Below are 13,376 nucleotides of genomic sequence, written 5' to 3' on the forward strand. Positions count from 1 at the left end.
TCAGGCTCAGGGTTTGTCTCATCTCACATGAGAGATCTGGAGACATGTGGATACCTCCAGCTGAGAGAGTCCTTCTCTGGACCCACTGTAGTCATAGGGGAGAACTGGCAGCATCAGGGTGTGATTCATCCGAATATTTCAGACATTAGCTTTAGGTTGGGATTAATCATTCCTGACTACAGTAATCCTGTTGCACAAGAGCAGAGCATGGTGTGTGTTATTTAGGATCCAAGAATATAACTCAAATCAGTATCAATCACTGCTGACCTCTCTACACCAGCTCCTTCTTTTAATCACTGGGAAGACCACCTCTGCTTGGGCAGCTCTGATAAGCAGTTGCAGTGAATTTTCTCTTTGCTTGGAAGGACCTTTTTTCATAGCTCAGCCTCTTGGCTTACACCTCATTTGCTCCAGGGGAGGTAAAGCAGGAAAGCAGGCAGTCCTTTTGCCAAGACAGATGTTCTCCTAAAACTCCAGGTCCTGGAAATGCATCATAAATGTCAGTTCTCCTTGATAAATGGTATGTGCTGACCATAGATCATGAGATCACTTAGTAATAGAGGCATTAGCATGCCAGGATGGCTAAGGAAGGAGATCCATAAGGGTAATCCACTTGAAGAGTTTGGAAGTGACAAGGATGATGCAGGTCATTCTCTATTGCTGTCACGGTATCACTCCATCCCGAAGAAATTTTTTGTTGTGTGGTCATAAATGCAGTGGACATTCATGCTCAAATCAGCTAATTTCCTCTGGCAGGAGTTATCATGAGTCTGCAAGTTGTGCTTTTTCCAGACGGATTTTCTTCCCGCTCCTCTTGTCCTGCTTGAAGGATGAGGCTTCCCCAAGGCAAAGTGAGAGCAAATGGGTTTGGAAGGGCATCAAGGAGACCAGCTCAGCCTGTACTGTTTCCTGAGAAACAGTGACAGGACACGACATTCCCAGTTCTGCCCAGTACCTTTTCATGCCGACATTTCCTCTTTCCATTCACTGGCATTTTTTCTTATTACAGCAACCATGGTGCCAACACCTGGACTGTTATACATGGGCAGAGGGGGTGGATTTATGATTGAGGGTAGGAGTGTGTCCTCCTTACAGGGCAATGAGAAACAGGAAGACAAGCTCCTCAAAAATGTGTAGGTGTCTCCTAGACATGGAAGATATGGATCTGACGGTAGGACGAAGAGCAGAGACCAGCCAGTCTGGTGAAGGCAGCCGTGGGAAGGACTGGGACAGCCTTGAACTCAGCCTGAGGTTATTCATCTTTCTGTAGCTGCAGTGCAGGGTCCCTGAGCCTGGCGAGCTGGAGCAGAGATGTCCTGCTGTTCTGGAGCAGGCGGTGGTTTGGGTGATGTGGTCAAGGGATTAAGGCAAAACCACCAACTTCATTTACCCTCTGGGAGGCTGGGAAAAGCAGGTAGAGGGCAGAGCAGCTTGTGCACTAACCTCTCAGTGCTTCCCCAGCTTGTGGCCAGAGTCTTATTTCATCCAACCAGCTCTTCCTTCCCCTTCGCATCAACTCCTTTTCCCTTCACCCTCTTCTTCATCTGAGTGCCTCTTGGGTCTCACCCTCCTTTCACCTTTGTGTCTTCACACCCTCTTGATTTGATTGTCCCCATTCTAGTGTCTATAAGCTCAGTCTTTAAAAGGAGTAAGACATCTCATGAGCTTGATTCCCATCCTCTGTAAGTGGGATGGGGTGAGGGGGACACACATTGCTCCACGTGGCAGGACATCAATGCAGAGAGCTCAGCTCAGCAGAGCTCAGAGAGCTCTTAAATCTGAATTCCTGCCATCGTCGCAACATCGCTATGGGTGATATTTGGCAGGAGGAGAGAGAGTTGGGTGCTTGTCCATCATGGGGCAAAGCTGAGCTCAGGGCTGAGAACAAGAATCCTTGAGAATCCTTCTTGGGCTCACATCTGGTCCCACAACAGGTGGGTAAGCCTGATGCTTAGCGCCCCCCCAGGACATGCCCTTTGCCTCCCTGGTTTACATGACCTGAGAAAAGGGGCTGCAGCCGGTCGAGGGGAGGAGACATCAGTCCCACTGCAGACCCAGCACCAGTGGGGGTTCAAATCTTCTTTCTCCTGCCTGGACCTGGCCCATCCATAAGCCCAGGGTCTCCTGCTATGAAACAACCTTCCTCCCCCCATCCTATTCACCACTCCGGTGTCCTGAGCAAACCACATCTCCATAGTTTTTGCGATTAGGTACTGGCAGTGGATCATGCCTCCGCTGCTTTCGCTACCGTATCTCTGGCTGGGCCAACTGGCACTTGGGCTTTATTTATTTTTAAATCTTTCCAGCATTAACCTGAAAGGAAATAAGTTTCAAACCACTTTTTTTTTTTTTTTCTCTAATGCTGGAAATAATGCTTATTGAGTTAAATTAAATCCCTCAGAGCAGAAAAAGCACCCCTCCCTGCTCTTCCCCCCTCCCAGTTAGGTCCTCTTTGCCACAAACTGCCACAAACAAACTTGGCTTACATGCCAAGGCACTGATAACGTACAGGCAGGCAGAGGGTAAGAAGCACAGAGGTAGTAGGAAATTAGGAAGGGAATTAGATTATTTGGGCACTGGGCAAGTCCAGTATTGTCCAAATTAGAAGCAAATAAACACCGTTTATCTGTATTTACTCTGCTCTGTCTCTCCACAAGGGAGATGCTGTAAGCCATCGCTGAAATACAAAGTGCCAGACCCTCACAGTCCAAGCACAAATCCAGAGGAGCTTTTCGGAGGGTGAGGGATGTATTTCGGCTGAAGTGCCAGCTTCCGGAGTCAAGTAGTGGGGTCACAATCTCCTTCTGAAACCAACAGGGAGTTTTGCTTCCCAGGGTGCACATGTCCAGCGTGACTGCAAAAGCCAGTGTGTAAATCCACAAATCACAAGCAAACCTGTATTTCTTCTGTGAAATACAACCAGTACGGGGCATGGTTAATCACCAGTTGAGTTGCAGCCTGGCAGATCCTACTTTGCTACAGGACTGGCAGCAGATCCAGTAACAGAGATTGCACAGGGTACATTTTGTCCAACACAGCACATACAAATCCCTGGTCCTTCCATTCTTGCCAGGGTTCATCTGGACCTAAATAAACCAGCAGAGCCCAGTGGCCAGGAGGTGCAGGGCATGTACAAATACTCATTAGCAGAAGTGTAGAAAAACAGACAAGACAAACTAGATATCTAAACCCAATCACAAAATAACTGAGAGAATCCATCCTCTCTCATCTAAAGGAAGGTAATTCTGTTATTAAAAAAAAAAAAAAAAAAAACCAAAAAAAAACCCAGGGTCAGGATCTTAATTCTACACCATCCCATGTTTCTACCCCACCACTGACCAACTTTGTGTTCCCCACCACCTCCACCTTGTCACTTTTTTCTGCTTCTGAGCAATTCCCCATCACCACGAGCTCCTGACCAACACAGTTTTGGCTCAGCCCACAGAGAACGCTGTATCAGCTCCTGTCAAAGGCAGCTAAATCCCTGCTCTGTGGCATTGTTTAGTTGTGCCACCCTTGTCTGGAGACCTGCCATCAACATCCCATTGCCCTCATCCCAGCCTGATGCTCTGATATCGATAAAGATCTGCTCATCTGTGGCAACTGCAGGTCTGGCTTTAGGTTAGACTGGATTAGATTAATGTCCTAATTCTAGCAGCTCTCTTGACCCTTACAGAATTTAGCAGAGGTGCTGTTCCATCAACAAGGCTGGATTGATGCTCTAATTTGACCTCCTTCGGGCTCATGCCCTCAGCTCGATTGCAGCCTCTGTTGCAGAAAAAAGGATTTGGTATATGACCTTATATCGCTTGGTTTGGTGCTTCAGTTAGACCCTTCACCCAGCTCTCCTAAGGTAGCAGTTAAAGGAAAACCTCTGAAAAGTTCTGTCACACTCCCCAAAGCTGAGTAACTTGATTTCTGTGTCCCCATCCTACCTCAGCCCTTCTGGTTCACTCCTCACAAAAAGACAGCACTATCATCACCCTTCCAGAGATGATCACCAAAATCTGGGGCTGGTGTTGGGTACGACCTACACAGCCAGCTCCACCTACATCCCACACCCTTGGGACCCACCTCACTTTTCCTTCCATCACCAACACTAATGTTTTCATTTTCACACTTACCTTCTTCCTGTCTTTCTCTTGAGCTCCCCTCCTGCCTGCACCCCCTTTTCTGCTTCATGCCAGGAGTTACCTGGTCCACTGCAGTCCAAGATGGTGATCACCAGCAGCCCCTTGCCTTGGGCCCATCGAGCAGCTGTGATGCTCTCAACCCCGACCAAGGAATCTGTTTGCCTTTAGCTATTTTTTGAGCCGCTGCCAGGGAAGTTTCACAAAAAGGATAGTGTTATTTCTGAAAATGAGTCCCATAAACAAGGATGAATATGACCTCCCCGTTGAGATTTGGGGTTTACTTTAGTGGCTGGGAGATCAGCCAATGAAATGGAAATACCAGAAAACATTATCATAATTACCCCATGGCCTCCTCTAGGGGCAAGGGAAAGGGGAAAAAAAAGCTGAACCAAAACTGATTTAACAGCCTCTGGACAGCATTGTCTTTTCACCCTTCCCTGCTTGGCCTGCCTCCTGCTCTGCTTTTCTGCTTTCTCTGAATGGGGGGGGGGGGGGGAAGAAAAAACATTCCTAGATCTTTTCCCCACAGGAAATTTTATTTTTCTGGCAAAAAAAAAAATTATTCAGGGCTGGGAAGCTGAGAGGTGATAAATGTTGAGAAAGAGTAGCAGATGGGTTTTGATTGCAAAATTGGGGAGGCCAGGAAGGAACCCCCATCCCTGCACCCATCCCTGCACCGAGTCTGTCACAGCAGGAGTGAAGGGCAAAGCCGTCCTTCTGCACCCGCCTACGTAGTGCCCAGCCTTCCTGCATCCCTTGAGCTTGCATAAATCTGATGCCAAATAAGCTCAGTGCAGGAATTTATGCTGAAGCAAGTTAGGGAGAGCTCATGAAAAGGGATTTGCTGTCAGCTCTTTTAGAGTGATTAACTTCTGCAGGGGCAGGATGACCTCATGCTTCCAAATAGTTGGATTTGGGAGATGTACCTGCCCATGACACTATTTCTGACTTCCCTCAGATGCTTCCCTTGCCCCTAGAGCTCACGCCAGCAAAAGCTCAGCTCCTAAACTCTGCAGATTTTCTCAGTGCTGCTAATGTGACCAATTACTGCAGTCACCAGCTGCCCAAAAGAAAAAAAAAAAAGGGGGTGAAAAATAAATCCCCACAGCTGATCTGATTTATTTTAAGTGGTGGTTTGAGGATTGAATGAATTTCAGCTGATCTGTGTAGCCAAATGCTCAGTGACTATAAGGGGACCTCTGGGTCAATACCTCAGATCAGTCAGTCTCATCCTGGATGTCCCCAGTCGGCCAGCCAGGTAGGTATTGTGTTGGCAAACACATGTGATGTTTGTTCCTTTCTGTTGGCTAGTGAGCATCTGCAGGATGAGAAGTCTTGGGCTGCGAATGGGTAGGTTTAGCAGAGGTTCTTGGTAAAAGATGGGTGAAATGTTGAATATGCAAATCTTGGTGTGTTGTGGCTGCATTACTCACTCGGATGGAGCTCTTCTAGTTTTTTTAATGGTCCTAAACAGCGAGTGCGGGGAATACACAGAGCAGGTTGTGTTGAGCATGTCAAGCTGGACCATACCCTGAATGTACGTGTATGTTCCTGGGTGCTCAGCAAGGCACAATGTATCTGTGGCTTTAAAAAAATAGATATATATGAAAACAGCCTTATTCAGTCAATCTTTTCTCCTCACAGAGCATTGCCAGGAGCTGACAGTTTAGGATGTTTAGAGAAAGAGACTGTTCTTATGGTTCTCACCTTCCAGCTTTGGATGATCAGCAGTTTAAGACCTTCCTCCATCACAAATTTGCATCCAGGCCACAGTGTTTAACAGCTACTGAAGGATTTGTCCTTTATTAATTTGTCTAATCTTATTTTGAACCCACCGATGTGATTTTCTTACATACGTTGTCCTGTTTCTCTTAGAGCTTTTTCTCTTCATCTTGTGCCTCCCAGGTCTCAAATTCTGCAAAACTGTGAATAATTAGTCCCCTTTCTCTGCACCACCCAGTATCTTACTGACACCTCTCATACTGGTATCTCCAGCCCCATCTTTCTCCCACCCCAAGGGATCCAAAGTAGTGGGTGCTTCCCCAGCAGTAGCTCCCACTTGTTATGAAGTCCTGCAGCCCATAAATCAGCACTTCTGAAAATGGAGCCCCTTATTTTGCTGCCTAAGGGTATTCAGATTCCAAAAAAGTTGGCATATGCAACTGCTAATGATTTTTACAAGGTTGTCCCACCAGTATCTTTGGATCAGATGTTGAGATTGTTTGTCAAAGAGGTGGTTTTATCAAGCCAGATCCGAGTCTGCCTAATATCATGAGTGCACCTACGCTGCAAAACAAGTGTTCCTGCGGATTTCCTTTAACCTATGGAAAGATGAATAGGGTAGTGTTGCCCTAAGATCATAAGATCCAGAACAAGAAAATCGGGTGCACAGAAAAAAAGTGGTATTGAACAACTAAAAGTACTCCAGAGTCTGACAGACCCACAGCTGGAAACCATAGAATAGCTTTGGACTTCTCCCATGTCCTGTCTACTGTCCTTGAACCCAAGGCTGAGCCATTTCATTGTCTGATGGGGCAGCATATTGCTTGATCCTCTGTCCCTGGAGACCCTTCAGCCTTGGTGAAACATTGAAATGTCTCAGCAAGGGGTTTGACAAGGGGTGGAAAGTGCAGTTGGGACAGAAGAGGATGATGAGAACCACCAGTTATCAGCCCAGTTTTGCTGCTTCGGTGTTCAATGTGAGTTATTCAGCAGCAAAGGAGCAGTATCACCAGACTGTACAGTTTTCCTACAAGTCTCTTGAGAATAGGTGTCTACTTCAAGCCACAGCATTCAGTGAAAATCTCTATCTGTATTCATATATACGTTCACATACATGTTACAGCCTCCAGGGCCAAGGAGAAACACAGAAACATATGTCCTAAGTGTATTTCTCAGCACTGATACTGGTTTGAGGGGAGGGGAGAGAATAGGGAAATTTTCTTTTTTGAAGGGTCTGGCAGGTCTTTGGAAATTTCAGAGTGATAACCAGAGCTTGGGAAAGCTGAAAAATCTGGGTTGAGTTCAGAGCTCTGCCCCAGCCCTTCTGCCCAGCTCCGGGCACCGTGCTCAGTGCCTAATCTCTATTTCTGGGAATTAAAATTTGTTTTCTCTGCCTGGCCTGGAGACCATACATCCCTTTGGCTGGGAGCTGCCCTACTCTCAGAGCACGGCCAAAGGAGCCGGAGGACTAAGCGTGCAAGGGATGAATCATTTGAAATGCCTGAGGTCAGATTCTCCTCTGGCCACCGTAAATCCAGACTAACTCCTCCAGCTTTAGTGGAATCACTCTGGGTTTGTGCAGATATGACAGCAGGATTTGACCCACAAGGGTTTTTTTTTTTGTTTCCAATGAAAGAGTTGAAATGCGGGATGTTGCCTTAAATGTGGACAGGCCAAACATCTGGAAAGGGATGGCTTTGTTTTGCATTAACGTTAACATGGTTTTGAAAACATCTCCCACTTCTGAAGGATTTTTAGTGTGGATTTTTTCCAAGAACATGAAAAACTAACTTCTGTTTTACTCAGAATGCCCTTATCAGATGTAGCTACCCATCTGTGTGTCCGTTACCACACCAGCTGCTCAAATATCCACTGCTCCTCTCCACAGAAGCACACTGGGAAATTGAATCTGAGTTTACTTATAAGCTGGATTTCATTAACCCTCATTTTGCCATTTGTAGCAAGTCTTGCTCGAGAACTGATTGGCTTTCAGCTGCTTTATCTCACTCGCTTTCTGAAGTGAATTCACTTAAAATGAGTGATGGAACCTTAATTCTGAATAGCACTGGTTTGGGGGAGCACAATGAAATGTCATAACCCCCTTTCAGTCTCTGCTTCAGAGGGACTGAAATGACCAGCCATCTCTGTAAGCAGGTTCTACAACCTGTTGACAGGTTTCCTTCTCATCTGCAGATTGCTACTGGCTTCACAAGGTATTCTGTTCTTTCTTTTGCCTGCCTGTACTAAGCATTAATGTTTAGACCTGCTCCAACCGTTCAGTATCCCTAGGTTTTGCATTACAGTGACCGGTATCACTAGCACAGCCAATGAAAGTTAGTAAAAAAGGATATTGCTTTGTATAAAATCATACTGCAGCCCTTCTTGCTTACATTAGGCTTTTACAAGTACTAAATTCCCAGAGAGAGGGAACATCTGCTCTCATTGCATTTATAATCTAATTAACCAAGAACTACAAATATTAGGGAAACAGAGGCAATAAGAAAAGCAGTGATTTATCTCGAATTACTACATTACTTAATTCATTCAGGCTACTACCTTATAAACATCTTTCATTTAGGAGTCCTATCGCGCATTGTACATGGTTATTCTGTGCTTTGACCAACTTTGGGGTGATCTTGTGGATGAGGAGCCTTCCCAGCCCTGACCTCCCAGAGAATCTTCTGCCACAAGTGGTGGAAGATCAAGGATGGACCCAAGCCTCAAAGGTTTCACAAGGGTGGTCAGCACCTGCAGGTCAGAGCCTGCAAAGGATGCCTGCCAGTAGATGGACATAGTCCACAACTGTCCTCACCCCCTTCTATGCTGCAAATCACAAAGCACCTGGAGAGTACAATCTGTATCACCCATTCAAATCTAGACTAGAAAATAAATGTAGGAGAAGGCTGTACTGCTTTTTTGCTGGGGGAAGCAGGAAAGAACAAAGGCAGTACCATCCCAGTATAGCTGGGTACACTGAAATTTCCATCCACTCCTGCCAAACTGACCGGGGAGAAAGTTCCTCCTAATCTCAGACTTTATCTGGCAGCGGGACTGGGTGTCTGAGCAGGTCACACAAGCTGAGTACCCAAGAGGCACATAAAGATTAAAGCAGCCATATTTCATTAGACTAAAGCTCTGTGTGCTATAGCAACCAAAGCATTTATAGAACAAAGGCTTCCCCACAGTTGTACCCCAGTTTTCTGAGGCCAGCCATGCCTGTCAGGAAGATGTCAGCTTCATGAAGAAAGGTATTTTACTTTTTTTATGACCTGCAAGTGCCTTTGAGGGCCAAGTAACATCAAATATCAGCAGAGGAGGGTAAAACAGGCTCTGGTTAAAGCACCTTCCCTTTCTCCTTCCTTGACCTCTGGACACCTTGCAGGAGGAGAAATCTAATCTAATTCCCAAGACAGACTCTTTCCCCTGAGGCTTCAGTCTTTGCGGGGCAGATGCCACCAGCTCACAGCCCTGCCTAAGGCAACCCCCCCTTTGCACATGTTCTTGGATTTAGTCAGGATGTTGATAGAGCCTGATTCCCTGTGGCCAAGGGCCTGCATGCGGAGGTGGAAGTAGCACCTCATTGATGATGGCAGGTTGTGATTCCTAAAGGGAGAGGAGCCCTTGGTACTTTTAACCCCTGGCAGTATTTTCCATGAGGAGGGTATCAGGAAACACAGCATTGTTTTGCAATTTCCTGAGTATTATATTTACCTACACTTCTATGTCCCAAAGGGACTGGTTTTTAACAATACTATGCCAATATTGCCAATATTAATTACTAGGATGTGTTTTTCCCAGCCTCATCCCTGCAAGCTGGGGCATGCCACCCCAGAAATTGCTCTGTGTGTGTGAGTATGATGGGAGCAATTGCAGTGTGTGCTTCCTTCACCACATACGCAGATGACTTCATGTGGCATCTTGTAAGAGGTGTTGCTTGGGACACTAATCACTGAGCAAGCTGAGATACACAGAGCAAGGCTAGTGGAGCAAACTGCTGATGCAGAGGAGATTTTGCATTCAGACCATCTGCATTATCTAGGAAGTTTGTGTCCTGCTGATCTTCCCATGCTGAGGTTTAACCTCGTTTCTCCCCATCCCTGCAGGTGGATGCTGATGATGTCATCACCAAAGAGGAGCAGATCTTCCTACTGCTAAAAGCCAAGGCTAAGTGCGAACGACACCTGAAAGCCAAGGTGCCCAAGGTGCATGGTGAGTGTTACCACAGCAAGCTCTGCATGGCTGGGGCTGGGCCCCTCTTTGCTCAGCCCCAACCCTTCCCCTCAGCCCCACACACAGAGCTCAGAGCATGCAAGGGAGGCAGCTGAAGATGACCCAACAGACTGGTTTTTATGGGGAAGGACTTGCAGCACAAGGTGTTGGAAAACAAAGTTGTCACAGCCTCATTCTCCTGCTCCAGAACACCATATGCCAAGGGGTCAGGAGGATGCAAGAGTCATGGTCATGGGTTTACTTTACCCAAAGCCCAGGCAAAACACGGAGAGAGCATCAACCACCAGTTCTCCCAAGATCCTTTGCAGTAAGACACCAGCAGTATGGGAAACAAAGCATCCTTCCAACACCTCTTCTCTGTTTCCCTCTGACATACTCTCTCCCTATTCTCCTCAAATGGGCCCAAGCTTAGCTTAAACCTCTTTCTTCCACTTCCTTTCTATTTTGGGCTGCAAAATCACTGCCAGATGTAGGGTTGGAGGGAGAAGGAAGGGAGAAAGCTCTCTCATGTGGGTAGCAAAGTAATCATCTCCCATTGATTTCTTTCATCAGTCCCACATGTGTTAATCACTGGCACTGGGGCTGTGTGTTGAAGCACCCTGCACCCACCCACCTAGTCCTGGGTGGGTGTCCTGTCCCATCTCCCTGTATTGCCTGAGAGAAGGGGACAAACCAGAATGCTTCCCACCTTCACTGTTGCATCTCAGAGATCTCTCTTCCCACAGCCAGCACTTTGGGAGTACCTGATGACATCACCAGAAGAGGGAAAGGTCCCCAAAGCCAGCTGTGATTTTAGAGCAAAGTTGCCTGCCCACCTGGTGTCCCTCTCCTGCTGGAAATGACAGCAACGGACCATAAAAGCCCAGCTTTCATTTTATTCCAGGCCTCCGGCTTCACATCAGCCAAAACCTCAAGCCACATCCTCTGTTGCTTCTTTGTCCTGTTCACTCAATGCCCAATTAACAGCTCATTAAAAAACATATGTGCAAAGGCATTTCCTTCTGTTATACTATAGACCACCTGCCTACCTTGGGATCTGGTGATACCAACCAGCTGGTCTTGCTCTCACACCCTGTTTTCTCACTCTTTTCTATGAGACTGTCAGTGTTTAGTATTGATCTTTCTCCTTAATTATCAGCAGCAGCAGCGTTGGTGGGGCTGGGGAGATGAGCATGACTGACAAGCAGATCTGGGGCTCTTTACCATGGTAGAGCAAAGGAATCAAATCACAAGGCTTTGCAAATATGCCCTTGGTCCAGTTTTGAAACCTAGTTCTGCGACTAAGGCCAGCATTAGCTCTACCATTGACTGGAACAGGAAGAAATCTAATACATTGTCATTTAGGTATCTCATGGGCCCAAGTCCATGGGCTTTGGAAAAACTATTCTGAGCTTCTCAGGCAGTAAAACTCAGGCAAATCTCTGTCCAATCCCAAATAGTGCAGCAAAGAGAAGGAATCAGCTCAATGTCATTACTCGTAGCAGTATATTCAAGGCTTTAAAGACTCAAGGCAATCATTAGCAACAGGTATTTAGATCAAATTAATCTGCAAGAGGTACACTAATCCAAGGCTGAATGAGTTCTGATTTAACCTTTCCCAAGGAACATTTTCTGAAGATGTTGTGAAAGAATCTCCAGTGGCAGCACCTCCGTAACACCCCAGAAATTCCCTCAGGCTGCAAGTTGCCAGACCATCTCTGAGATAAGAGTTGGTGGTCACAGATAGAGGATTTTGCAATTTGAAAAAGATCTTCCCACCTTGCAGAAGAGTTGCCATCCACAGATTTTTGGACTACAGACACATGAAATTATAATGTTACAGGGTGTATGTGAACAGACTAACTCAATCTTCATTTTGCTGTGTGTCTGCTCCTTCATGCTGCAGGAGTCGAAGGAGATGCATAGTTTTAGATCCTCTTGTGGGGTGACGGGTGACAGAACAAAAGGCTGTAATCTGCACTGTGTTAGCTTTAATGCAATTAATTGTTTGACTAAGACTCAGAAGCTTGGTTTTTGCACAAAGGCTTCAGAGCCCAGGGTGAAAAGTTGGTTAGGTCCAGTCCTTCCCTCCTTTGATGATACGGAAACTGGGGCCTGGTTTCTATTTGTCCTATTCACCCAAGGACATATGGGTCTGTGCCCTTCTCAGCCAGATGGAGGACCTCATCCCGTTGCCTCTTCCCTCACTACAGACCCAAAAGAAAAAGCCTGGGAAGGGCAGCATTGTCTTCACAATTAAGATGCACCAGCCCCCACTTGTAGACGATATTTATGGGGGCAAAGTGGTTGTGACTTGGAGCAATATAAATCCTGGGTGGCCACCCCAAACCTTCAGGCAGGCTCCTGTGATATCACTCAGAGTATTTCTGAACAGCACCCACTTGGGTGGCAGGAGGACTCTTCTAACTGCCATGGAGGACTCGGGTCGTGCTACCACCCGGCCAGGTCCCCTATCTGTCTTGTCTTTGGATTTTTAGGGGTGTAGGACAGAGTTGTCCCTCATGATGGGTTTGTATTTTGGCTCTGCAAGACCTAGCCTTTCCTGGAAGGAAAAGAAGTGACTCCGCAGGCAGATAGAGAGCTGTGTCCAGGTCCATTTGACCCTTTGGTAATACACAGCCCATGGCATTGATGTGCCACTGTATCTATATCTATATCCTATTACTGCTGGCAATGCAGACTGATAGTCCCCATGTCAGACACACGAAGGACCTCCTCTCCTTGCAAGATCTTGCCATTGGCGGCCAACCATGCTCCTTGTTGTCTTGACAGCTCCCAGTGCCTCCTGAAAACAAGGCGAGAGACTCAACCCCTGCCCCTCGGTTCTATTTTTCTTCTCAGCAGTGTGATGAATAGATCCCACTCCGAAGGCTGCTTCTGCCAGTGTAGAACAGACTTGTTTTATTGGAGGTGGGACAAGCCCCACTGAGAATTGTGTTTTCAGATCACAGAGAGCAGTACACCCCTTGGCCTGAAATGATTTTTTGATCTGGCTGGTATTCAAAGGGCAAAAGGAAACAGGTACAGTCTAACCCCTTTAAAACATATTTTTAAAAAAACCTAACAAGAAAACAAAAAAAAATTAAAATAAAATCTAATCCCAACAACAATGAAAGTAACCACAAAAAGAAACAAATCAGCCCAAGCTCAAGGTATGCAATGCAGGAGGCAGCATGCACTCCTGGTTCAACTTACCTGTGTTACATTCAGTTTCTGGAAGCCATCTGAATGGGAAAACCTGTCCCCATGTGGTCAATAAATGGCCATAAGAATCATATATGAGACCCTGGA

At 46.4% G+C, this 13,376-nt stretch overlaps 1 protein-coding gene across 1 annotated transcript in view; it reads left to right on the forward strand.

Moving 5' to 3' along the window:
• PTH1R (parathyroid hormone 1 receptor) overlaps positions 1–13,376 on the forward strand; it is a 120,790-nt gene that overhangs the window by 54,267 nt on the left and 53,147 nt on the right. The window contains exon 2 of the mRNA XM_074157275.1: positions 9,959–10,064. Within this exon, the coding sequence (XP_074013376.1) occupies positions 9,959–10,064 (106 nt within the window). The remainder of the gene's footprint in view (positions 1–9,958; positions 10,065–13,376) is intronic.

Source organism: Numenius arquata, chromosome 12, assembly GCF_964106895.1.
Source record: "Numenius arquata chromosome 12, bNumArq3.hap1.1, whole genome shotgun sequence".
Lineage (NCBI taxonomy): Eukaryota > Metazoa > Chordata > Aves > Charadriiformes > Scolopacidae > Numenius > Numenius arquata.